General features: G+C 41.4%; 1 protein-coding gene across 6 annotated transcripts in view; it reads left to right on the top strand.

Annotated features, from left to right (window-relative positions):
• WWC2 (WW and C2 domain containing 2) overlaps positions 1-27,981 on the top strand; it is a 204,863-nt gene that overhangs the window by 83,464 nt on the left and 93,418 nt on the right. For 5 of the 6 annotated variants that reach the window (XM_072775906.1, XM_072775905.1, XM_072775902.1 and 2 more), the window contains exon 2: positions 20,018-20,127. In XM_072775906.1, coding sequence (XP_072632007.1) covers positions 20,018-20,127 — 110 coding nt within the window. Of the gene's footprint in view, positions 1-20,017; positions 20,128-27,886; positions 27,946-27,981 lie in introns of those variants that run through there. The other variant, XM_072775907.1, reaches the window with a different exon arrangement.

Below are 27,981 nucleotides of genomic sequence, written 5' to 3' on the forward strand. Positions count from 1 at the left end.
TCTTTTGGTATTTACCTCTGTGTTTTTAGATAACATATTTATATGTCTTAATTTTTCAGTTATAGATTTTTGAGAATCGACTTCCTGCTGTGGGTAAGGATTCAACCCTCTTACTGGTCCCCTTCCCCCCCCCCCCCCCCCCGCGCGCGCGCGCACACACACACACACACACACACACACCTCCTTTCCCTTCATCATCATTTGTCACCTTGTGAAGAAATCAGTAGTCAGTGTTTACCTTTTTGCGACTATGTAAATATTGTTTCTGGATGACCAATCTAGTGTACTGTAATTGAATTTCCTTTATTTTTTCTGTGGTTAATCATTGTCTCTTTTGTTTTTCGTTGGTTGAATTTCCTATGTTCCTGTCACCTGTTTGCTGCAGAATTATAAATCTCCTTTCAGTGCATTTGCACATGGCAGGTGTTCTATTTGCCTCAGACCTCCTGCTCCCTCTGTTCTTGGTCTCCACTTGAGACTGGTTAATCACTGTGACTGCTACACATGTCGTTTGTTTATGGGATCGCCATTTACTGTCATCGTGTAGATTTCATTTGTCCTTTACCTGTGTTGACTCCTTTAAGTTTTGGATCCCAGTCTTCGAGTTTTTTTGGTGTCTTCTGTCATTTTGGTAGAGTTGCACTAGAAAGGGGACATATGAGATGAATTTGTTGGGACTTTTCATCTCAGAAGATGCTACCTTATTCTACTGTCATGCCTGATTGATATTTTAGCTGGGGATATAATTTCAGGTTGGAAATCATTTGCACTCAGAAATCTGATGATCTTGCTCTAATGACTTGTAGCTTTCAGTCTGGGTTTGAGAACTCCAATGACTTTCTGATTCTTTTTTTTTCCAGTTTTATTGAGAAATAATTGACATACATACCTGTATAACTTGAAGGTATACAGCATGATGGTTTGATTTCTGTATATTGTGAAATAATTATAGAAGGTTCAACTAACATCCATTTTCTGATACAGATATGATAAAAAAGAAGAAAAAAATTTCTCCTTGTGATGAGAATTCTTAGTAGTTATTCTCTTAACCACTTTCCCATATATCCTACAGAAGTGCTAATTAGAGTCACTATATTGTACATTCCATCCCTAGTACTTATTTATCTTATAACTGGGAGTTCATACTTTTTGACCTTCTTCCTCCAATTCCCCTTTCCCATACCTTTGGCCTCTGGCAACTGTCAGTCTGATCTTTTTCTATGAATTTCTTTGTTTTATAAGATTCCATATGTAAGTGAAATCGTACAGTATTTGTCCTTCTCTGTCTGACTTATTTTACTTAGTATAATATCTTCAAGGCCCAAACATGTTGTTGCAAATCATTGCGTTTCCTCAGTTTTTAAGGCTGAATAGTATTCCCATTGTATGTATATACCATAGCTTCTTTATTTATTCATCTGTTGATGGACACTTAGGTTATTTCCATGTCTTGGCTGTTATACAGAATATTACTGTGAACATGGGTGTGTGGATATCTTTTGGAGTTAATGTTTTCATTTCCTCCATATCTATTCCCACAAGTGGAAATGCTAGGTCATATAGTAGTTCTAATTTTAATTTTTGGAGGTTTCTCCATAGTGGCTGTACCAATTTATATTCTCATCAAGAGTGCACAAGTGTTTCCTTTCCTCCACATCCTCACCAGCATTTGTTATCTCTTGTCTTTTTTGATGATGGCCATTCTAACAGGTGTGAGGTAATATCTCATTGTGGTCTTAATTTGCATTTCCTCAGTGATGTTGAGCATTCTTCTCATGTACCTGTTGGCCTTTCATATATCTTCTATGGAAAAATGTCTATCCAGGTTAGACATGGGAATGTCTATCCCATTTTTAATTAAGCTATTTGGGCTTTATTTGTTTTTTGCTATTGAGTTCTATGAGTTATCCTTATATATTGGATACTAACTCCTTATCAGGTATATGGTTTGCAAATATTTTTTTCCGATTCTGTAGGTTGTCCTTTTACTTTGTTGATGGTTTCTTTTACTGTGCAGAAACTTCCTAGTTTGATGAAATCCTACCTGCTTATTTTTTATTATTGTTGCTTTATTTAAGGTATCGTATCCAGAAATTCATTACTGAGACCCATGCCAAGGAGCTTTATTCCTATGTTTTCTTCCAGGAGTTTCTTGGTTTCAGGGCTTACATTTAAGTCTTTAATACATTTCAAGTTAATTTTTGTGAGTGATTTAAGACAGCGGTGAGTTTCATTCTGTACATGTGAACATCCAATTATTTCAGCACCATTTATAAAAGAGAGTGTCTTTTCTCCATTGAGTATTTTGGCTTCTTTGTCAAATATTTTTTGGCCTTATATGCTTGGTTTTATTTCTGGGCTCTCAAGTTTGTTCCACTGATTTATTTGTTTTGATGCCAGTATCATAGTGTTTTGATGCTAGAGCTTGAAATCTGGGAGTGTGATGCCTCTTGCTTTGTTCTTCTTTCTCAGGATTTCTTTGGCTCTTTAGGGTCTTTTGTGGTTCCATATAAATTTTAGGGGTGTTTTTTTCTATGTGTATAAAAAATGCCATTGGAATCTTGACAAGGATTGCATCGAATCTATAGATGGCTTTTGGTAGTATTGGCATTTTTAACAATTAATTCTTCCAATTCTATCAACATGAGATACCTTCCTATTTATCTGTGCCTTTTTTATTTCTTTCATTGATGTCTAATAATTTTCACAGTAGAGTTTTCTTCTCCTTGGTTAAATTTATTCCTAAGTATTTTATTGTTTTTGGTGCTACTGTAAACAGTATCCATTTTTTAGATTTCTTTTTCAGAAAATTTGTTGTTAGTGTATAGCCTTTCTGATTCTTGATTTGTGTGTGGGGTGTGTGTGTGTGTGTGTGTGTGTGTGTGTGTTTTGGTGACCTGGTTCCTCTCTCAGGCTTTTAGACTCTTCTTGTTGTCTCCGTGTTCTCAAACTTTACAATGTTGTGCTTTGATTCAGGTCTTTTTTTTTTTTTTTTTTTTAACATTGTTCTGAGTGGCTCCTGTACAATCTGGAAACCTGTGTCATTTTGTTCAGAGAAATTTTCTTGCACTACATCTTTGATAATATCTTCCCCTCTGTGTGTACTGTGCTTTCTCTCTCTGAAATTCCTGCTTGTCAGGTACTAGACCTTCTGGACTGATCCTCCAATTTTCCTGTCTTTTCCCTTCTATTTGTCTTACTGTCTGGGACATTTTCTTCCCTTGATCTAAAACTTCAATAAATGGGTTCATTTCTGTTCTCATATTATTTATTTCCAAGAGTTTTAAAATTCTTTCTCCGAATATTTCTTTCTTGATGTTCTATTCTAATTTTTTGAAGATGCTACTTCAAAATTCTCTGAGCAAAATTCAAATTTTCTCCCATTTGTTACGTTTGCCTGTTTTGTTGTTTCAGTGTATTTGTTTTAGATTCTGCTTTTATTTCCAGGCCTGCTGTTCTTAATGTCTGTGTTAGACCTAACTACTGCCCATCATTCTGGTTCTTTTTTTTAAGATTTTACTTGTTTATTCATGAGAAACACAGAGAGAGAGGCAGAGACATAGGCAAAGGAAGAAGCAGGCTCCCTGCAGGGAACCTGATGTGGGACTTGATCCCAGGACCCTGGGATCACGACCTGAGCCAAAGGCAGACACTCAACCACTGAGCCACCCAGGCACCCTTCATTCTCGTTCTTAACTCCCTCCAGGCACATGAGAGATTAACTTCCCAGCTTTTATGTGACTTGTTTTGGCCAGTTGGAATGTGAACGGAAATGATGTGCATGTCTTCTTCTCTGCCCACAAGATACATGTAATCTTGGAATGGAAGTGCCATGGGTGCCTGAAATGTGTTCTGGAATGCTGAGCCATGCTGTAGAGGCCAGCTGCCTGGGGGAGTCATCCAGACTCACTTTGAACTTGGCTTCAGTGGGAAATGGGTTATTGTTGTGTTTAACAACCGAGACCGGCATTTTGTTGTTGTTGCATCATCACCTGGCTTGTCCTGACCAATGTGGCCTTGGTCATATTTAAGAATGAGGCATAAAAAGCTCTTTGGAAGCTCTATATTTATGAGTGGGGCTTTGTCATGTAGTACTCTAGCTTAGCCTATTATGGTACTTCCAGACATTAGTGTCACCAGGTCTCGTCTCTTGTTCTTGTTAGTTTTCCTGGGAAAATCTCCACTGTCCCCTGCCTGGCAAGTAAATATAAGCCCAGCTACCAGGTTTCTGCCCCCTGAGTAGGGAAAGGAGGCCTGGGAGCTCCCTGGACAGTATGTAGACTGTGCCTTAGTCCTCCTGTTGTCAGCAGGGTCTTTCTTCTTTCAGCTCTACTGGCTGTCTGGAAGCCCACAGTCCCTGTCTGGGAGTCTGTCTCGAGAAGAAACTGTCAGTTGCTGGCCAGGTTGGGCACAAGCAGACTGAAGCCCTGCCTACTCCTAAACAGACTCCCAGCTAGTCCTCCCCAGCCACAGCCGAACGTCTGAGCCCTTGACCCTGGAATTCCAGAGCCATGTTAGGGGTTTGCCGTGTAAATCATCAGCATCTGAGCTTACTTTGTTGCTGATTGAGGTTTCCTGTTTCTCGTGTCTGCTAAGTCAGTTACTACTCTGCCATTTGCTTTCCGCCACCTCAAATTTTGTTGCACTTGTCCCTTGATCAGCAATTTGTCTTTTCGTATATATGCCTCTTTTTCATCCCATCTGCTATGTTTTAAAGGGTGTGTTGATAACACATGTATTGAGTCTATTGCATTTACTGGAATTTCCTTAGATGAGGGATTTTCCCCAGTATTTTATTATAAAAAATTTCAAACATACAAAAAAAGTGAAACCAGGAGAAAAAACATAGGTATATTTTCTGCTTAGATCTGACCAATAACTTATTGTCATATTTACTTTATGTTCCCTACCTCTCTCCTTCTATATATGCATATATTATGTCTGTATTTACCTTTTTTGCTGAAACATTGGAAGGTAAGATAATATGACCCTTCACTAAGTAGCTTAATATACATCTTCCCAGAACAAGAATATTCTTTAACCATAATATCAATTGTCAAAACTATGGAAATTTTTAAAAAGGTTCTATAAAATCACCTAACATCTAGTGTATTTAAATTACTTTAGTTGTTCCAAGAATTCTTTTATAACCTCTTTCCCCCTCCTTAAAAATTGAGATCTCATTGAGATAAACATGTTATGGTTGTTACTTCTCTTTTGGACTAAAAGCCAAGTCTTCAAACTTTTTGCATTGTGCATTTTTTTTAAATTAATCTTGAACAGTAACAGCACCTGTAGAACTGGGTAAAGAACTAAAGATGAGGCCCTGATAAGGAGCTGTTAGTGAAAGCATCTGCAAATAGGCTGAGTTTTATTTTATAAAGCAATTTTAATGGCTTGTTTTTGTAAATCAGAGGTTACTGATCTAAAAGTTTACCCAAGAAGTGTGCTTTGCACATTTAATTCATTAACATTGTAGATAAAGAAGCAATATTTATCTTTGCAGTGATGAAGAGCTATATTTAGAGCTCTACCCAGCCCACCCCACTTCACCTTGTGCACTTTGCCAGCATTCAGCCTTATGACTTCTTTGTGCTTCACTGCATTTGAGTCGAAGCTCAAAGGGTGTACATTTTTGTTTATGACTGAGGGCTGATCTCTGGAGTTAGTATAGTTATCAGACATTCTTGACATTCCATATGTCTAATTTTTAGTGCTTCGAGGACCTGGTGCTATGCCAGAGGAAAGTAGAGGGCAAGAGCCCAAGGAAATAGCACCAGAAAAACTCTTCGTATAAGTTATAAAAATTCAATCATGTGTTTAACTAGCAAAGCAAATGCTAGGTATGGAATTGATTTGTAGCATGTTGGTGCCATTCCTTAGGCTGCTTAGGAATATTTCTTAGTTTTCTGATATTTGATTCTTGAAATTCCAACCCTGGAGCTTTAAAAAAATTCTGTTGGTTTGTGCGTTAGTCGAGGCCCACATGAGGTGCTTTTCAATGCAAAAGTCTCGTATCCTGAGAGCAATTCAGTGTTTTGGTTAATGAGGTCATCAGTACAGATGCAGTGACTGGCAGAAAGAACATTTATTGAATGCATGTTGAATGAACACCAGCCATTGCTCTAGATATTGAGGACCAGTTGAGGACCAGTGGTGGACAAGACAGGTCCTGGGAAGTTAGGAAGAAAGACTGTATTGTTAAATAAGACAAATCAGACACGATAGTAACTTTTTTTTCAAAGATTATTTATTTGAAAGAGAGAAAGAGAGAGAGAGACAAGAATGAAAGAGATCCAAGTGGGAGAGGAAGAGGGAGAAGCAGACTCTCCCCTGAGCAGGGAGCCAGATGGGGGGCTTGATCCCAGGACCCTGGCTGGGAACATGACCTGAGCTGGAATCAAGAGTCCGTTGCTTAACAGACTGAGCCACCCAGGCACCCCAGACACAATAGTAACTTTGAGGATATCAACTGAGAGATACTACAGGTAGTGATTATTTTAGATAGATTTGTGTATTAGCTCTGCTGAGTTAACAAGCAGCCTACAAATCTCAGTGACTTTTATACAAATGTCTGCTTCCTGTTCATATTGTATAAAGTCAACTAAAAAATAGAATAAGTAAAATAGTCACCTAAACTATAAATGTAAGGGATGGGGATTACACATGATATATTAAATTGGTCACTAAAAACATGTGTTTTAAAAAAAATTCAAAATTATCTCAGTCCAATATACACATATCACAAAAGAGTCAAATTGCATCCTGATGTTAATAACTTAAAATTGTAACCTCTAAATTTAATACAAAACAGTTTAATGCAAAGAAATTGAAGAAGTAAATTGTAGGACCTTTCGTCAGAAGCTTTAAATGTTTGCTATACTCCTTTGATGTACACTAAGGTTCAAGAAAGGCTAAATAGTAGAAAGATATTTCCTCTTTGTAATGAAGATATTATACATAAAACAGGTGAATGGATGGTTCTTCCTCTTAATGGAGACATTATATATAAGATACTGAATAGATACCGTCTAGAAACTGACTAATCATGACTTAACATCTAAGTTTCAAAAGCCAGTAGCCAATGTTCCCCCTAAATTTCCAAGTAACATTTATGGGTGCAGGCATAGAACTTTTGCATGTGTAACAGCAGTCCTCTTTGAAACTTTAAGGAGCTTTCCAGCATGTGTTTTTCTCTGGTATGAGAAACTGCATGTACACACAGAGGATAATTGACTCATGGACCTGAAAGCTTTCTTTGGAATAGGTTAGAGACATGGTTTATTTTATGGGAATCCAGTCAGATCTCCCCATGGCCTTCATGTTTTTGAAGACTTGTACTTGCCTGAGGTTCTTGAACACTTGTACTTGCCTGAGAATCCCTTCTCCACTCTGGGCTCCTGGAAGATCACTAAAGTCAAATGCTAGATACCCCATTTGAGTCATTCATAACGAGACATCTTGATGCCAGGCCAGGCTTTGAGGATCACCATGGCATCAGAAATCTGTTCAGTGAAATCTCTCAGGAATGCAGTGCCCACGTGGCCAAACCAACAGGCTTTCTTGGAGCGTATATCCAGGCAGGCTTGGATCCACAGAAACAACATAAGCTTCACATGATGAGCCATAGGACATTCATTTGCTTTGTCTCTAAATGTAACAACATCTGCACATGTGGATGATAAAAAAGTAAAAACCGGAGGATAGAAGGGAAGCCCCAGATACTTCCCCACAAGTCACCAAGGCTCACTTCTTAACATTCTCCAGGTTTTCAACTTTGTGGCCTGCTGCTCGGTAGCTGGGACCCAGCCAGGTGTCACTGGGCACTCCCTTCTGTGGCCACCAGCTTTGGAGCTGCAGACCTGCAAAGTCCCCATATCAGGCACCCTGTCCTGAAGCCGCCGTTGCCTCAGGACGAGGGGATTCCTTCCCTTTTAACCCTGGAACATAAACCTGAGCATTGGGTGCTCTGGTCCACAGACAGTGTAATAATGTAGTGTCGTTAGGAGGATTACTTTGTGTTCTACTGAACTACCTTGCTGGTGTTAATTCACTAATTTTCTGATGGTACAACAAGCGGGCACACTCAGAGTTCATTGGTTTTCAAAGCACATGTTTAGCTCTCACTGGGAAATATATTTTGTGTTTACATGTAGAGGACAGACTGTCACTGGTTATCTGTGGAAAAACTGCTGGAGGACGAGAACCATGCTTCGCACATCCTGTGTGTCCCAGGGCCCGAGGGAGGCAGTCAGCAAATCCTTGGGGACCTGACGCCTGTGTGCATGAACTGTTCCTTTGTTGCTGGTTTTATCATTACTTCCTATGGGCAGGGGTGAAAAGATCAGAGAGTCAAGTGGGGTTGTTCCCTCTTCTAGAAGTTTGTTTTCTACACCTTCTTTCTGTTACCTGCTTTTGTCCCATTAAATGTGGGTGCATCCCAAGGCCCTGCCTGGCTCACTAATCTCATCCACTATCTGATCCCTCCCCAAGGCCCTACCTGGCTCACTAATCTCATCCACTGTCTGATCCCCCGGGTGAAACTTGAATCTATATTTGACCTGTGTGTCCCTCTGGCACCCCACTTGCAACATATTTTAAAGTTAATTAATTCCCATTTTGCTTACTCGTGCTGCTGTGACTGTACTCCGACCACACGGTTGTAGGCTTTCTCAGTTGCCTCTTTCTTGCTTTGTGAGTGCATTGTTTCGAGAACACCCCCCAGCCAGCGTTTCGTTACCCTGCTTCCACTTTCAGGTGTCCACGCCTGGACCCCACCCTTACAGCAGCGCCTTTGCTCCTTGCCCACAGCCTCAGATGCTGTTATTTTCTTCAGGGCGGTGCTCCTGTCCGCCTCCACGTTGTTTCCTTTCTCCTTGCCCTTTGCAGTTGCTTGCTCCCTGATGGTAAAATGGAAAATTGAGCTTTTGGAAATTTCGGAGGCCACCCTAGGGCTGCAATGTAACAGGTTTTGGGGCAGGAAGTCGGTAACTTGCATTTCAATTAAGTTACCAGATGCTGCTGAGGATGCTGTTCCCTGCACTGCCCTTAGGTTTGCTTTGCTACATTAAAATTCGTCCCGATGATGCCATTGCATGCTGGGGTCTTCCAGTGGCCCAGGACCAGATTTCTCAAAGGAAGGCAGAGTAGATCAGGGACATGAGATTAAGTAAATTTGAGTCATATTATTTTTCTGTTGTACTTTTCAGCCCTTCCAGTTAGGTAAAGGAGAAAGTCTGTTTGGGGCTAGTATGTCTTTAACACCTTTCTAATACTTACAAATTGCCTTTTTAACAGAATAGGCTGTAAGATTAACACCTCTGTTAGCAATTCTCTAAGATTTGTTGCATAATCTTGGCGTTTTTTAAAAAAAGATTTTATTTATTTATTCACGAGAGACACATACACAGAGAGGCAGAGACACAGGCAGAGGGAGAAGCAGGCTGCCTGCGGGGAGCCCAATGTGGACTCGATCCCAGGACCCCAGGATCACACCCTGAGCCAAAGGCAGATGCTCAACCACTGAGCCACCCAGGCATCCCACATAATCTTGTTTTCATCGTATTTATTTTTCAGTGGCAAGTGTTAAGGGACTACAGTTTGAAACATTGAGGTAGAAATGGAACCCAAAGCCATAAGGAATTCTCATGTATCTTCTAGTGGGTTTCATACTTCAGTTTCATGTACCACATGTGATTCTTTTGATTTTTCCTGGAATTAATTCTGTTGGAAAGAAAGTACAAGATCTAGCTTTCTCCCCCTAACTGGCAATCCACTTTTTCCAGGACTTTCGTTTTTTCTTTTATTATTAGTTTTTTAGAGGGTGTGGGGCAGAGGAAGAGGATGAGAGAGAGAACCTTAAGCAGACACTCCGCTGGGCGTGGAGCCTGTCTTGGGGCTCCATCTCAAAACCCTGGGATCATGAGCAGAGCCAAAATCAAGAATCTGCTGCTTAACTGACTGAGCCACCCAAGTGCCCCCAATACTTTTACATAATCAGTCTTTTACTTATCATCAACAAAGTTCATGGACCAGTCATATCCTCAGAAGAAAATATTTGCAACTTGACAAAGGATTAATGCCAATATGTATTACGAGTTGCTACCAATCAATACAAAGGGCAGACAGCACACTTTAAAAAAGGAGAAAAGGAACCAAATAAACATACAGAAAAGTCACAAACCTTACCTAGTAATTATTAGATTTCTCCTCCCCCTATGACTATATCAGGTCATAGGTGGGAAATGTGAATAATGGAGCTCCTGACCATTATGGATGAGAGTCCAAATTGATAATGCCCATGTGGAAGAGAGTTTGGATCAGGATTAAAAATTTTAAATGCAATATGTCTTTAAAATCTCTCTAATGCAGGGCAGCCCAAGTGGCTCAGTGGTTTAGTGCCGCCTTCAGTCCAGGGCGTGATCCCGGAGATCCGGGATCGAGTCCCATGTCAGGCTCCCTGCATGGAGCCTGCTTCTCCCTCTGCCTCTGTCTATGAATAAATAAATCTTTAAAAAAAATCTCTCTAATGCACATTGACATTTTTTTTAAATTTTAAAAGTATGTGTATTCTTTGACTCACTGCCGGGAATTTATTCTAAAAAATAGTCACACAGCTGAAAATATTTACAAGTGTGTTCATGGAAGCATTAATTTCTCTTGAAGGAAGTTGAAACTTAATGCCTGTTAATTGGTGACTAGTCAAATAATGGTCTGTAATCCATTCCATGTATGTAGATACATACTAAAGGATTGAGGCAAATGTATAGTTACACTCCCTGAAAGACTCTAACTTGTATTGCATAAAGTCATATAAAAATAGACATATATATAGTATGAGCCTATTCATATGTTTTGTAACAGCATGTGAATTTATAGGTGGACTGAAAAGATACCGAAGTATGGGAATATGTATCCTTCTATGGAGAAATGAAGGCAGGACTGTTTTTTTAATAGATTTTATTTATTTATTCATGAGACACACAGAGAGAGGCAGAGACATAGGCAGAGGACTCGATCCCAGGACCTCGGGATCACAACCTGAGCCAAAGGCAGATGCTCAACCACTGAGCCACCCAGGTGTCCCAAAGGCAGGACTTTAATAATAGTTTATTCTATTTTATATATTTTTCATAATGGGAATGTATTGTGTTTTTTAAGGCAGGGCTCAAAACTATAGTATATATAGTTTATTTTAGTTTAATAGTGATCTTGTAAAAATGTGCATCATATTGTAAGTGCTTCAGTATACAAGTGTATATATTTATTTTAGAAAAACATAGCCTGGAATGAAACACACAGCTAGGGCTGACATGAGGTGATAGGGATTCAAAAACATCATCCTAGTTCCTTAAACTTTGATGAAAGTAATACAGGATCATTTCAATCATTTAGTTATTAGCCCCTCTAAGAAAGAGGTTAGATACGGCGAGGTTCCAGCCATCCAGAGGGGTGTGCTGTGGGCCACTTCTCTGTTGTTCTTCCTGGAGCACCTTCTCCAGGGTGAATCTTCGAGCATCTTCCAGTCCTGGGCCTGCAATGGCTCTTATCTAATCATTGTACTATGTGAGCTGTAGGTAGGAAGAGGAGGCCGTCTCGGTGGGTTGGTTGGTTTGTTTGTTTTGATAATAATCTGTTAAGCCCTGTTTCCCTGGCCAGCATTCCTCCCTTCTTTACTGGCATATCTACTTAAATTCTCAAGCTCCTTTTCCAAAATCAAATAATCCAATGGGCAAACATTTCTTGGCACTTAGGAGAGAAAAGAGGTTCAGGTTAGAGTGTTTGCTGACCACTCTTTTCTTCTGTAGGGTAAAATACTTTTAAAAAATTGCTGAATTATTGTAACACCTGCGATAAATTCTTTTACCTCTCTTAACTTAGAATCTGTTTCCTGTTTAGCTACTCATTTATGATGCATAATGTAATTATGATAAGCTAAAATAAGTTATAGGGCCAGATATTTGGGGACAATATTGAGAGATTTTTCTCCTTTCCTGTCCAGTCGTTAACTATCACCTTATTATCAACTATTCATCAGTATATTTATCAACTGTCACCTAAATCTTAACCTTCATATTGTTCTCTTAAGAAATGCATTTACTATTACAATTATGTAAATTGAAAATTAGAAAAAAAAAAAAACCACTAACAATCCTTCCATAATTGTTCTCATTTCTGACTTTCTTTCCAGTCTGCATCCATTCAGTCAGCATGGATTATAAACCGTGTATGAGGTGGGCATCGTGGTGGGGATGTAGAGAACAGAATGGGGCCCTGCCTTTATTTTTTTTTAATTTTTTTTAAATTTTTATTTATTTATGATAGTCACAGAGAGAGAGAGAGAGAGAGGCAGAGACACAGGCAGAGGGAGAAGCAGGCCCCATGCACCGGGAGCCCGATGTGGGGATTCAATCCCAGGTCTCCAGGATCGCACCCTGGGCCAAAGGCAGGCACTAAACCACTGCGCCACCCAGGGATCCCGGGGCCCTGCCTTTAAGAAGCTCGTGGGCTGGCGAGGGAGACAGCGGCTAGTAAGATGCCTTATACCGAGTCTTTGTGGGGTAGTCCTGCGGGACAGGATTCAGGGAATACTGTGTAAGAATAGCATTCCTAGGTTAAATGGAATCAACAATTTAATGGTTTTCTAACACTGCCAAATTTCTTGAAAGGATTGTATCAAGTTACCAAATTATCAGCAACAAATGAAAGTAACTGATTCTTCACATCCTCACCAGAACTGAGTTTCATTATTAAGACAAAGCAAAGCAAAACAAAAACTCGATACCCTAATAGGCTTAAAATTTAGCCTCATTGCTGTTTTATTTGGCATTTCTTATTATTAGTGAAGTCGCACATTTTCACATATTTTTATTATTTACCTTCCTCTTGTGAAAAGCTCTTATTCACTTGGAGTCTTGCCATTGTTATGACTTGTTACTATTTTTTAAAAATAGTTTATTGAGATGAAATTCACATGCCACAAAATGAACCACTTTAAAGTGAACCTTTCAGTGGCATGTATGCATTCACAGTGTTATGCAAGCACCGTCTCCACCTGGTTCCAAAACATTTCTGTCCTTCCAGAATATTCATCCAGCAGTATCTCCCCATTTGCCCCTCTCCCTAGCACCTGGCAACTACTCCTCTACTTTCTATCTTTATGGATTTGTCTATACTGGGTATTTCATATGTGTGGAATCATACCACATGTGACTTTTTGGATCTGGCTTTACTTAGCCTGACGTTTTGAGGTCATCCACATCGTAGCATACGTAGGCAGTTCATTCCTTTCCGTGGCTGGATGACATCCTGTTGCATGTTTGTACCACACGTGCGTTATCTGTTCATCCAGTGATGGCCATTAAAGGTCTCTGTAGACAGTGCTGCTGTGAACATGCAGGCGCACGTAGTTGTTGGGGTACCTGTTTTCAGTTCTCTTGGACATATACCTGGGAGCAGAAATGCAGGCTCATGTAGTAATTCTGTGTTTTAATTTTTGAAGAACTGCCAACCTGTTTTCTACAGAGGCTGTACCATTTTACCTTCCCACCACCAACGTCCAAGGTTCCCCTTTTCTCACATCTGTGTTGACACTTGTTACTTTCCATCTTGGGTGGTGGTGTTTCAGTCGTAACCATCCTGGTGGATATGAGTTGGTACCTCATTATGGTTTTGATTGCATTTTCCCGTTGACTAATGACATTGAGTACTTCTTAGTATTTTGTATGTAGGTGAGAAAATGAAAGAAAAAGAAAACTTTGCTTTTGAGGAATTTATTTAAAAAAATTTTTAGGGGTACCTGGGTGACTCAGTTGGTTAAGTGTCTGCCTTCAGCTCAGGTCATGATCCCGGAGTCTCGGGATTGAGTCCCACATCAGGCTCCTTGCTCAGCAGGAAGTCTGCTTTTCCCTCTGCCCCTGCCCCTGCCCCACTCATGCTATCTCTTTTTCTCTCTCTAGCTCTCTCTCTCTCTCTCTCAAATAAATAAATAAAATCTTTTTTAAAAGTTAAAATATATTTTTAAATGTTTTTTCGAGGAAAAAATGTTTACTTAAAATTAAATGAAATGGGTCCAATCTGAAAATTATTAAGCCATTAATTTTGTTTAAACATTTCATAAATACAGTTTTCATCAAATAGATCTTTCTGAAGCAGAGGCTTCTGCCTCCAGTGTCATTTTTTTTTTTAATTTTTTTTTTTATTTATTTATGATAGTCACACAGAGAGAGAGAGAGGCAGAGACACAGGCAGAGGGAGAAGCAGGCTCCATGCACCAGGAGCCCGATGTGGGATTCGATCCCGGGTCTCCAGGATCACGCCCTGAGCCAAAGGCAGGCGCCAAACCGCTGCGCCACCCAGGGATCCCTCATTTTTAAATTGAGTTTGTTTTCATTTTTCCATCACCTGAGTGGGTTAGGGCTGTGATTTGTGGTTTAACTAGAAGCTGTGGGGGTGGGCCGAGCGATCTGTTTTAGTAAGATGAGTTTTCCGATGAGTTGGATGTACACGTAGTTTTGAGAGTTACTGCTCTAGATCAACATTTCCAGGCCTAGCTTACATTGAAGAGCTCCTGTGGGAAATGTAACCTGCAATTTTGGCCTTACAGGCACCAACTTTTTTTCTAGTTAAACCAGGCAGACAATATAAACAATTAAGTTGAATCATTTTATAACCTCCTATTTCAGAATTGAGTGTATAAGTCGTATATAGTGGTACTTAGAAATTGCAATTCAGTCTACGAGTCCTATCAAAAGATAAGTATTTTTGAAAAGCTACTTCTGATCGTCAGTCAGATCATTTTTTTTTAAGATTTTATTTATTTATTCATGAGAGACACACACAGAGAGGCAGAGACACAGGCAGAGGGAGAAGCAGCCTGCACCTATTGAATTAGAGTTTAAGTGTTTTTTTCCCTGCATAGGCTATTCAAATGGCAATAATACTCATGTACTTTGCAGAGTTTTATGAGGATTTAACACACATATTTGTATATAGTAAAGCCTCTGTGGTACCTGGTAAGCAGGGAAGTTTTATATTTTTAGTATAACTACTACATGTAAAAGTTGAATTCTTTTTACATAGAATATTGTAAACATTGACATTTTTCCAATAATACAGTCAAGTAAGTCCCCAGACCAGCAGTGTAAGTGATATGCTCTGTCAAAGGTGAGTCACCCCCAAATGTTGCCTTCCAGAATGGGAAGAATGGGTTAGGTGGCACACGGGAGATTTTGACGGGGTCTCCCAAAATGGTCCAGATTTAAGATCTCCAGGTTAGAGTGAATAAATGGTTAGGAAGTGAATGTTGGAAGGAGAGCCAGAAGATTTAAGGACCAGCTTTTTTAGGGTGGACTATATGAGAGGAGATTGATACATGACAGTAACTGATGGGACGTGATCACAGAGGAGGGAGCATCGGGGCCTTAACGGGCAGGAGGTTGGCCGGCTTTCGAGGAGAGAAGGGATCTAAGCTGTGGGAAGGGGAAGCGGGCATCTGGGTTCCAGGAGAGCAGGTTTGGGAAACAAGACCCTTGTGGTCAGGTGTTTGAAAGCCTATCACGTGGGAGAAAGATTACCCTGCTTGTCCCTGGCAGTGAGGGATAAGATCAGCCCCTGGGGGGGTGCAAGTCCGAGGAAGACCAGACCTCGGGCCACCACAGAAAAGAACCGTGCGAGAACCGAGCAGGTGCAAAGATGCCAGGGACTCAGCCTGGAGAGTCGGGCCTGGCTGGGCTCCCCGGGACGCTCCTCACCAGCTCCGCAACGTCGGGTGAGCCGTCATGGGCCCCAGGCCTCTCCTTGACCCCAGGCCCTGGGCTCGGGGCCCACCCTGTCTGGCAGTCCTCCTGCCTAATAGGACTCCTTTTGAAGAATTTAAGCTAATTTCCTCAAAGACACAGTATTAACCTTGTCACCCTCCTCTGAAGTGGTCTGTATCGTTCCTCCGAAGAACTGTTTAATTCCTGTTGCCCCCGTTCACCCTTTCCTCCGCCTCCCCCTCTTTCTAGGCCTTTGCTACGTCCCCTGGCCAGTGTAGCGGTAGAAACAGGTAGACATTCAGAGGGGCCTCGTTGACATCATTCCAAATTAACATTCTACGAGAACTCGAGAAAGATCCCCGGATTTTACCCCCTCTTGCAATTCGAATTGTGGAGCACATGCCCAGCTCCGCGCCCCGGAGGAAGCCCAGGCCGCCCCCGGCGCCCTCGGCCCCGGCTCAGCCCCGCAGCGCCCGCAGCAGGTGCCACACAGCAAAAGTCACCGGGGACACCTATATGTTTGGGCAACTGGAATTGTGGCAAGAATTTTATTAAGCCGAGAATGGCTCTCTGCGTCAAGAGGCTTTTCCTTTGGTGCGAGTAGTACAAACTCAGCCCCTGGGGATTCGTGCTGGCACGCACACAGCAGCCACCACCATGTGGCTGTCAAGAGCAAGCGTGTCTTGTGTGTGGCAGGAGCCTCGTGTCACAGGCCAGGTCTCCGGGATGGTCGGTGAGCCCTAAATTCATGATGGGTCATGTGGAAGGATGATCCAGTGCCCAGGGAGAGAGGAAATACCGTGCAGAGTTCAAATTTTGTGTGTGAGCATTGGCAAAGTGCTGCAGTAAATTGGCATTTTCTTCACATTAGTCACGGTGCAAAAGAAGGCGGTTTTTAAAGCAAAGAGTAATCTCTGGAATCTAGCATAAAGACTTGTTAGTTTCAGGCCCTTTGCATGATGTTGCTCCTTTGTGGGGAACCAAAAAAAAAAAAAAAACCCTCCATCCATTTTTGCTTCCTAAACATCAAAGGAAGATCGAATGCTTCAGAGAATCCTTGTGCAAAACAAGGGGAAGAAATTTAGAAACTAATCAACATTTCTGCTCACTGTATTTGTTCTAAGTCATATTGTTTCTAATTTTGGAACGCATCTGTTACTTCTTTTTGTTTTGTGTTACTTCTTAGTATGTCATAGCAATACGTTCCCATTATCAGGAGAGCAGCAGAATTGAGTGCCTAATTTTGTTTGGTGTCTGAGACTTTTACTCTATTTTTATCTTGTAATTTGGGTAAGAATTAAATTCTAACATTTTGAAACTTAGAAATACGTATTTAATGGTTTTACATATTGATAGAGTGGAGAAAAGATGAGGTTTTTATCTGAGTACAGAAAATAAAACATCTAATTGATTTTTGAAGCACCACTGCAAAGAAATTTTTATGTTAAAATTTCTGGGAATGGAAACGTCTGAATTTTTTTTAACTGCGTTCATAATTACATGTATACTTATGGATGTAATTCTAGGCTTAAAACAGTGACAGTTAATAAAATGCTTATTATCTGTTGAGCAATTAATAGGAAAACCTGGATTATTTCCAAGGGTAGTCAAATTATCATAACTTGCAATTATAATACATGTGCTGAAGCTTTTGTGACATCTCATTCTTGGAGTGATAAATATATTCCTGTCATACTCACGCATGTTGACTGGGTACCAGGATAACACTTGTGTAATACCACTCTTGGGTCATTTAAACTTACATATTTATCTGTGTCTTGCTCATTTCTTCAGGATCATGTGCGTTTTAAACAGCATTGATAAAAAGGAGTGAGGGAAAGAGAACAGAATAATATGCAAGGTAACCTGGCACAGGGGCTTTATCTAATAATTAGCTTTACCTGTGTAGAGGTCAGTCTTAAAGACATTACCTGAAGATAAGGCCACTTCCTATGGTATAGAGATTTTTTCATACAGTATCCAGTTCCTTTGTCAGTTTTCCTGGGCAGCTTATGATAAGACAGAATTTAAGCACAACTCTAAGAGCATGTTTTTTTGACTTGGATTGGGTTCAGGTTGACTCCAGGTTTGCAAGGTGAATCTGACGAGTTGTTGTATTATTGGGTGCATTGCCTGACATGTCTGAGGCTCATTTCACTCATCTAGTACATACTGAAGCTCACCATTTGGTGAGCATTATGCTGTTGAGTTCTCATTTAAACATCACGATCCGCCCCCCTTTACAAAAAGTTTGGGAAGCTGGGGTTTTTAAGATTGATAACCTGCCCTCAGTTGCACAGCAGGTAAGTGGCAGACAAGGAATTGAACCTAGGTCTCTGATGCCACCTTCAAGCTCTTACCTCCTGAGCCAGTGGCTCCCAAAATTTTCCATGATTACCCGGAGAGCTTGATTAAACATGCATTTCGTGGGCCCTCGGTTTCTGATTCCGTAGGCCTCCTCTAGGGACCAAGAATGGATTTCTAACCGGTGCCCAGATGTGGATGCTGCTGGTCTGAGGACCGTACCTTGAGAATTACTGCCTGACTCTGTTCCTCTGAAGAACCAATGAGAGAGTTCATGTGCTGTGCTTGTATCACTAATCCCTGACATTTGTTGACTGTTACCATGTCCTAGACACTGTTCTAAGTTAATTCCTTGTTAATCTCACATTAATCTTAGGAGGTAGCTAAACACAGGGAGAGGAGAGAGGGTGTGATCGCCACTTAAGAGAGAAGGAACCTGGGGTAGTAGAGGCCCCCAGTAAGGGGGTCTCCTCATGCATCAGGGGCAGAGCTGCATGTTTTCATTATTTTGTCATCTGAACTGGTTTCAAAGGCCACTGTCCCTGGGGCTGTCTCCAGAAGCAGATTTCAGGCTATGGCAACTTTGAGAGAAGAGGTGACACTCCCTGCTTTTCATCCATTGGTGTTTTATGTCCTTGGAGGGGAGGGTATTGTAAGCGAGGCCTGGGAAGGAAGGGTTTCCCTCCTTTTCGTTTTGTTCTCCCAGCATTCTGAAGGGTGGTGACACAGTTTGTTATTCTGATGGATGATGAGATTCTGGAAACGAGCTATATTTCAGCTGAGCTGTGACATTGTTGATATTCATCAGCGTGGATAAAAGGGGTTGCAGGTGATTTTGTATGATAAAATTGTGCTGGTGTTACCAGTGCATTAAATCAGAAGCTATCTCCGCCGATGTTGGCCACCCAACAGCAGGGCATTCACTAATCTGTAGTGTTAGCCTGCCCATGGCTGCCCTAACAGCCAAGGAAAAAGTCTCAAAATAAAAAATGAATGAGAGAGAAAATCAAGCCCAAATAAAGTTTGAAACCTGTACTCTGCTTAGGAAACTGTAGTTTCCCCTCATTCATTTTAAAGCTTAAGGAGAAAGCATAAAGTGGCTTCAAAGGGTGACACTGTATTGATAGATAAATACTTTGGCTCTGTTAAAAATTGTGTTGAGTGACTAGTATGTGTAAGATGCTTACAAAAATAGGGATCCCTGGGTGGCTCAGTGGTTTAGCGCCTGCCTTTGGCCCAGGGCGTGATCCGGGAGTTCCTGGATCGAGTCCCACATCAGGCTCCCTGCATGGAGCCTGCTTCTCCCTCTGTCTGGGTCTCTGCTTCTCTCTCTCTCTCTGTATCTCTCATGAATAAATAAATAAAATCTTTAAAAGAAAAAAGATGCTTACAAAAATAAAATATACTGGCCTCTCCTGCCAAGGAGAACTCATAGTGGACCTCACAATGGAGTAGGTGTTCAGTTAATTTATAGAAGAGGATCTAAGTCTGGAGTAACTGTAGCCTGGTACATTTATCTTGTCTTTGAGTTACTGGTGTGATGATTTCCATGATGCCAGTATTTGAATCCTGGGACAAATCCTTCTTTGTAATGGGAGAGCCATTTAGCTGTAGAGCTAGAGCTAGGTCCCAGGCCTCCTTATGGATAGCTTGGACTTCTCTCTGATTTCAAATGGCCTTATTTACATATTGTGTGGATTTATCTCCCAATCTTAAGCTGTGAAACTTGTAAAGGGCATTATGACTTATTGTGACTTTTTTGGATGATCATCTGTGTTTTATTCCAGTTTGTTTCCTTGAAGATTTCAAACATAGCAGTACAAACTCTAGACACAATCGAGAACAAAAGGGAATCGCCACCTAGACAGGTCTCCACTTGTGGTTGGGGCACCAAATGTGGACATTCATGGTTTGATGGAAGGAATCACCTGTGCATTTATTCTGGTCTGTTGCAGGTTAACGAAGCCCTTGTCATTTGCTGATTGTGTTGGGGATGAGCTGCCGTGGGGATGGGAAGCTGGGTTTGACCCACAAATTGGCGTCTACTACATCGATCACGTCAACAGTAAGTTTTTCTTTTTTTATAAAATCAAACAAACATAGCAGAAAAGTAATCCCCCCAAATCTAGAATCCTACAAAAGTGTTAAGACTCTACAAAGTGAATTTATTTTATTTTATTTTAAAGATTCTTTTTTTAAAATGTATTCATGAGAGACACAGAGAGAAAGGCAGAGACACAGGCAGAGGGAGAAGCAGGCTCGCATGGAAAGCCCAATGCGAGACGATCCCAGGATCCCGGGATCACGCCCTGAGGCGAAGGCAGATGCTCTACCACTGAGCCACCCAGGTGTCCCTGAATTTCTTTATTTTAAACCCCACTTTCTCAGTGACTAATATTACCTGAAATACCCATTTTGGAATCTAGGGCCCATATGTAAATTGGGCTTATGGAGGCAGAGGCAGAGAAATGAATTTGCCTGTGTCTGTCTGCTTGGTAGGGGGTAAGTTTTCTTGAGTACAGCTGTGGGGGCCAGTGAAGACCATGAGCTCCTCATTCCATGACCACTGCCCTCCAGGTTGGGATTCCTCCTTTTCTTGGTCTTGCCACGGACAGAATTGGGTGTGCGGGGCGTGTGTACAGCGAGGTCCAGTGGCTACGTGTGTCAGATGGGGGAGAGGTTGACCCATCAGAACTCTAGAAGATGCAGCTGTACTGTGGAAAAGACCTAAACCCTTGTTACCCTTGTTTTGGTTTGGTTTCCTGATTTCTTTGTGTTTGCAAGGGAAGCACCTCTCACTTTAACAGCTTTTTAATTGTTTAGATCGCTGAATGATAAGGCTAGGACAGAGGATTACTGTGGCCATGAACAACTTTGTAAAATATACCCCTTCGGCTCAAGTCATGATCTCAGGGTCCTGGGATTGAGCCCCGTGTTGGGCTCCCTGCTCTCCTTCTCCCTCTGCCCCTTCCCCTGCTTGTGCACTCTCTTTCTCTTTCTCTCTCTCAAATAAATCAATACGATCTTTAAAAATATATAGTACTTTTTAATATCTTTAGGAATAAGACCATTATAAAAAATATCTTCCTTGATGCTTAGTAATTAGTGATGGCTTGCAGCTGCCTTTGTGTAGTCATATGATAAAATTTTTGAGAGGCACAAAAAACCCAAGTGAGTAACAGTGATCTCTTAGAAACCTCAGGATGTTTTATATATATATATATATATATATATATATATATATATATATATATATATAATATGCTCACAGTACTTATATCAGATTTGAGAAAATAACCTTCCACTGATTCTCTGTCAAGGTCTTTTTTTTTTTTCTTTAAATCTGTGCAAATACTCACTTCCCAGGGTGATGGGGAAGAGTTCCAGAACTGATGGGACTGCTTCATTCATGCCTGAAATCCACAGAGGCTGAAGCCATGGGGTGTGCCCTGAGCTGGGGAGAGGGCTTTGTGCCCCCAAGGTGACCTGGTGGGAGGCTCCAGTCCAAGTGCAGTTGGGGTTGGGCTGCAGGACTCGCTTCCAGCAGTTCACACTGCAAGGAGGGCCTCTGCCGGGGAGGCAACCAAGAGTGGATAATAAAATGCTCCCTCCAAACCAATGGCAGCCAGCGAGCCAGGCAAGAGGCAGTTGGGATGTATGGCATGGTGAATGTTACACCATGGTGGGCATGCAGGCAGCATAGTGAGTCACTGTGCGCTTGAGGGCTGTAAAATTGTCTGATTTTCACAAGTAGATGGGATGGAGAGATCGAAAGGAGCAAGGACTTAGAAGAATTAAGTCAGTTTCTTGGCGAACACAGATAGCTAGTCACCTGTTACAATAGAACATCTGGTTCATATAGTTTCGGAACCAGCTTTCATGCACACACTAGTTCAGCATAACTACATAACTAGTTTCTGTACCATGTGATTAGGAATAATGTGACTTTCATGTAGAGGTATCTCTCCCTGAAAGTTTGTACAAATTCCGTGAAGAATTCATAATTGTGGATTTTAAAGTTAGCTTTCATTTTTGTATTTTCTAGTAAACCTTTCTTGGTTGTATTATTATATGTGGGTTTTACTGCTTATCCATGATTGACATCCAAATATTTTAAGTTTTGATGGAAGGGACAACTTCTGGTAAAATTCAGTTCATTCTGAACAGTTGTAACGCCTTATGTCATCGCAAATAAGTAATTCAGTGGAATATCTGGAATCTATAACTATTTAAATCTCACTTTCAAACAAGTTTATCTGTTTTTCTTTAAATAATATTTGCGGAAGCAGAAACAAGCCTCCCTGTCCTGGTTCGACAGCACAAGCTCTCACGGCACCAAAATGAGAAGATTTAAGTCAGCTTCCCTCTCACTACCTATAGATTTTCAGGTTCCTAAAGCCACCTTTAGGGCCTTCCTTCCTGTCTCAGTGGAAGAGGGGTTCTCCTGGATGCCCCAACCCCTGAGAACCCTCTTAATAACTTTCTTTTTTTTTTTTTTTGAGATTTTATTTATGTATTCATAGAGACCCCCCCCCCCCCCCCCCCCACACACACACACACACAGAGGCAGAGACACAGGCAGAGGGAGAAGCAGGCTCCATGCAGAGAGCCTGACGTGGGACTCGATCCCGGGTCTCCAGGATCATGCCCTGGGCTGCAGGCAGCACTAAACCGCTGTGCCACCGGGGCTGCCCTCTTAATAACTTTCATATCCCATCCTTTTTTCCTCTTTCATTTCCTTAATGATCATTTTCTGGTTTTAAAAATTTCTCCCACCATTTCTTTATCTAGTGGTTCTTTTGTCTTAGTATTTAAACACTGGAAACTCCCAAAATGAAACTAAACCAGATCACCAAAAGAAACAAATAACAGCTATCTCCCCAAACCCCACTAATCTGTACTCAAACCTGCCTTTCAGCACCAGCTGTGGCCCTGTGTTTTCTCCTCCCACTGGAAGCTTCGTGAACCTCACTGTGTCCACTGTTCTCCATGTTGTCACAGAGACTGCCCTTGCCGGGCTCACCTGAGACCCCACAAATGGCCACATCCAAACAACACCTGGGTCTCATCTTCCTTCATCCAACAGAGTCCCTTGTCACTGTGGGTTTCCTCTTGCTCTTTACTTCCTTGGATTTCATGATTGTTCTATTGTTTTTTTTGTTTTGTTTTGTTTTTGTTTGTTTGTTTTTACCATTCCCAGCTGCTCATGCCCTCTTTCCTTTTCGCCTGGCCCTGGTGTCAGGATTTCTGTAGTAGCCTTCTGTTTGCAGCCTGCACATCCCCTTGGGTGATAACCTCAATCACTTCCTGAAGCCGATGGCTACCAAACTTGTCACTTAAGTCTTGTCCAAATGCATGCATTTGATTTTACGATGCGGCTCTTTCCCATCTGCCCCCAACAGGCCTCCACTTGCATCCCCTTCTCTGGCCTACCCTGGCACTGGTGGACGTTGCCTCTGTGCTGTGTGCTACCTGGGCTTTCTGTCTCTCTTTGCAATGGTTGGTTCTAGCCCTGAGCACTGTCTGCGCAGCCTCTGGGCCCTCCCTTGTGGCCACATCCATCTAGGGCCCCTCTGCCCAGGCCTTGCTGCTTCCCTCAGGCCCTCTCTGGCACCCAGCCCTCCACCCTGCAGCCCTGCCCCCATTCCAAATGAGGTGCCCTGTCCAGGTATTTCTGTTGTGCTAGGCACATAGGGATTTTTAAAAACCATTTGTCCAATTGCACTTAAAATACTTATTTGTATGTTTTCTTCACTAAATCGTGAGATTCCTGTGGACAGTGACTGCATCTTCATTTCTTTATCCTTGGGTACCTAGTATCATGATAAACTCTTAATCTTAGAAGGATGGAAGGGCTTTCGTGTTTAACTCACATCGAAAGCTTTCTGTTTGTTTTTAAAGAAATTAAAGTTCAAGTATAAATTATGCTTCAGAGAGTACCCTTCTGAATATTTAAAAACTTAATTATTAGAATACAGGTTTTTAAGCCTACCATTTTGCTTTAGTGCAATAATTGTATCCCAGTGGTCTGATGGATTTACTGTGCCCTAAAGTGCCCAAATTACCCACAGCAAGTAGTTTTCCCACTAAAAAGAATCTGGTCCATTATCTCATTAATCTTAAAGACATTCCTGTGAAGTAGTTTAGGGAACAAATGTATTATCTTCTCATAACAGCTGGTCCACACATATGTTGTGTCTTGACATTGTATAGTTTCAGCATTATTTTCTCTTTATTTACCAAAAAATGAAATAAAGCCTGTTTGGCTGTTTAGCACTATTTCTGTGTAACACTATCTAACACTATTAAATATTTAGAAGTAAAAGATATGACCTTGTCAATGAGTATTTAGGCCTTAAGTGTTTTATGATAGGATTCTTTAGTGGGTTTGTGTGGAGTAGGGGTATAGATATTGGTGGGGGAATATTTATAACTAGAAGGTAATTATGAAGTACTATTTATGAGGTTTTGATATCACCATAAGCAGAAATAAATCACTTTTTTGGTAGCTTTAGTTGTACCTTAATTTTTTGGTCTTTCTTTTGGTAATGGAGGTCTCCTTTACATAAAAGAAAATGCACAGATTTTAAATATGCATTTCAATGAATTGTGGCAAATGTATAAATCTTTTGTAACTGCCACTCCAGTCAATATGCAGATATACAATATGCAGTATCCTGTCCCCTTCCAATCACCCCTTCCCCACCGCTACAGGTTGTTCGGATTTCTATCACAATGGCTTAGTTTTGCCTGTCCTAGAACTTCGTATAAACTGAGTACATTCAATTCCGTGGATGGAATCTTTCACTGAGCATATTTTTATAGGCTACTGATACTGATACAACATTGTGGATGAATATTCATAGTGCCTTTATCTGACAACGAACCTGTATCTGGATCATATAAAGAACTCCTGAAAATTAACGTGAAGAAGATAAACAATCCAAATGAAAAAGGATCAACCACCTTAGACACTTTCTGAACTCTCCTTTCTGCCATCTTGCCCCCATCTTGTCCACATCAATCTCTGGCTCCCGTGGGGCCTCTTTCCCTGATATTCTAGCAAGTAAGATGGCAGCTTTAGCCTCACCACCCTATGAATGCTCCTCAGGACAGCCACTGTCTTAGGATAGAGTGGAGAGCACATGAGCCTGCAGAGGGATGGGACTGCCGCCATACCACTGACCACCGACCACCAACCACTGACCACCATTGCCTGCCATGGAGTTGCAACTCACCCCTGGGCTTCTCTGGGTTGGCAGTGGGAGACTTGGCTTGTGGCACCCCCTCGGTCCTCTGATGAGAGAGAGTGGCTTCTGCCTTGGAGCTCTTCGTGTCCACATCCACTTGCAGTAGCCACGGTTATAAGAAAGACAAGAGATGAGGGAGGTATGAAACAACAAACTAGGATGATTGCTATAGGATGTTCTGTTGAGTTGCGGCCTCTGCAGCCATCCTTGCCCTAACTTAGGGTGTGGCCGCTTCCTTGGTTTCGTGTGCACTGTCCTTGGTGCTGGTGGTGTCATCGCTTGGTTTTGCTTGGCTGTCCTTGGTTTTCAGTGGTAATGGGTGGGAGAGGTTGGAGGACGTGCACTCGCTCCATATGACTCGAACCGAACTCCTCTGTGTTAGTTTTGAAGCAACCCATGTTGTGTTGAAATTTGATGAGAATCCCCCAAGTACATGTAGTATTCTATACGGAGCTGTCTCCTTTAGAAGAAGGAAAGTAAATTTGGGGCCCTCTTATTTCGTCCTTGTTTTATTTTCATGCTTTATAGTTTCCTAGCAGGATAAACTATTAAGATATTTTGTAAAGAAAAATCTTAGCCACTTAAACCACCCAAGGAAAACCAATGATGGTGGTGGTGATACTAATGTTTAGTATAATGAACAGTTTTTAGTATCGCGAATCTATGGGATGATCTACATGTTTCATATAGTTGTCACTCCGGCTGTCTAGTCTCAGTCAGTCACTGTAGTCCCTTCCTTCCACCTAGATGGAGGGTGATGAAGATGATGGCGCCTTTCTTTCTGCAGCTGACACCTTCCTTCCTGCAGACTGCTCCTTCTCCCTCACCTCATTTGCCACATGTTGAGAGCCCCCACATCTTGTCATCCTTGAAGATGCGACCTCACCCTCATCCCCCAGCATGCTGTCCTTTATCTCCACCACTGTTATTCTTTGCTGTTACCACGGGAACAACTCTCCTGCCTCTGTTTCTGGCTCTGATTATCAGACATTTCATTTATAGGCCACTGCTACCTGTTTTGCCCTTAAGGCTTCAAAACAAACGAGTACAAAATGGGATTCTTCTGTTTTCCCTTTGACTTGATTATTTTTTGATACATTATGGTTCTTGTGATTACTAAATTGAAAAATTTAGATTTGTTTTTGTCAGTTCTTACAGATTTTTTTATCTGTGATATCAAATTTTCTCATTTAGCCACTTGTCCCCTGCTGTTTTCCTAATTCAGATCCTCATTACCTTGTGCCTTTTCTTTCCCTTTTTTTAAAAAAAATAATTTTATAGAAGTAATATATGTGCATAGGAGAAAAGGAGAAAATATAGATAAATAAAAGGAAGAAAAATATTATCCATATTCACGTAACCCAAAGAAAACTAAGTATTCTGAATTTCCTAGTGTGTATCCTTCCAGACTTCTTATATTGATACACATACACACACAATTTTAAATACATTTTTATACTTCAAGTGGGATTATATTATACATATGGTTTTATAAACTTTTCTCACTTCATATATCTTTCATCAAAAAACTTTCTGCACAATCCTATTGACTTTTGTAGAGTTAGTAGAGTTCTGTATAGACAGTAAACCTCACATTTCTGTTAGATAACATTCCTCAAATACAACTAAGATCCTTTCATGGCCTTGCTTAGAACCTTTGTGGCACACCATCGCTCACAAAATGAATTTTGTATTTATTAACCTGGTGGTCAAGAAACCACAACCTACTGCGACTACTCTTGGAGTACCAAGGAAGAAATGAGACAATACAGGAGAATGTGGGAGGGACCACCATTGGGCTGGCAGGACAAGGGAGGAAAAGTAGAAGTGCCCTCTCCATCGTGAAGGGTGTAGTCATGCCTGCCAGAGACCGTGCTCTGAGCTGATAGCTAAAGGATGATTTAATTAACTAGGCCTGGCAAAGAAGGAGTTGGGGTAGAGTTTGGAGGGTGAGAGAAGATTACCTTCCTGGGAGAAGAGAGACCACAAGTTAAAGCCACAGGTCTAGGGAGGCCAAAGAAAATAGGGCTGATGAAAGAAAGAAATTGAGTACGGCTGAAAGCTGTGTGTGTGTTTGTGGGGACCCGGGAGGTGGCTGGAGAAGTGAAGGGGTTAGGTCCCTGAGGTCCATTGTCTGGAACCTTTGAAAGCCCTGTTCCATCACTGCCTGTTCCACAGAACCTTCCTTTTGCAGCCAGAGACAACCTTCTGTCTAAATTGCCGTAGCACTTAGCCATTCTCCTGTCAAGGCTTTTATCACTTTTTACTGTACAAACTAATTGTATTTCCTTTAATTCACGTGTCACAGTTTCTTCTGTAGTTTGTAAGTTCCTTGGAAGGAGCATCTGGTTTCCCCCATATTTCATGTAGTAGATGGTCAGTACTTGGTAGAAGGAACAACAGATAATAAACCCAGTGGATATTTTCTAAGAAGAAAAAGAAGGACAGCTCCTCATACTTGTTCTACCCATTCTTCCCGAGCACAGCAGAACAGAAATAGGCATGACAGACAGGGATCATATTCCTTTCAAGAACCTAATGGCATCTTCCTCAATAAGCTCTCGTAACTCACAGCAGGTTCTCCATCTGTTGAGTTCCACATCTGAAGCCGTCGGAGTGTGAATTCCCTTCAGGTATGGGACATTTCCATAGACATCATGCAAATTATA

Source organism: Canis lupus, chromosome 15, assembly GCF_048164855.1.
Source record: "Canis lupus baileyi chromosome 15, mCanLup2.hap1, whole genome shotgun sequence".
NCBI classification, from domain to species: Eukaryota; Metazoa; Chordata; class Mammalia; order Carnivora; family Canidae; genus Canis; species Canis lupus.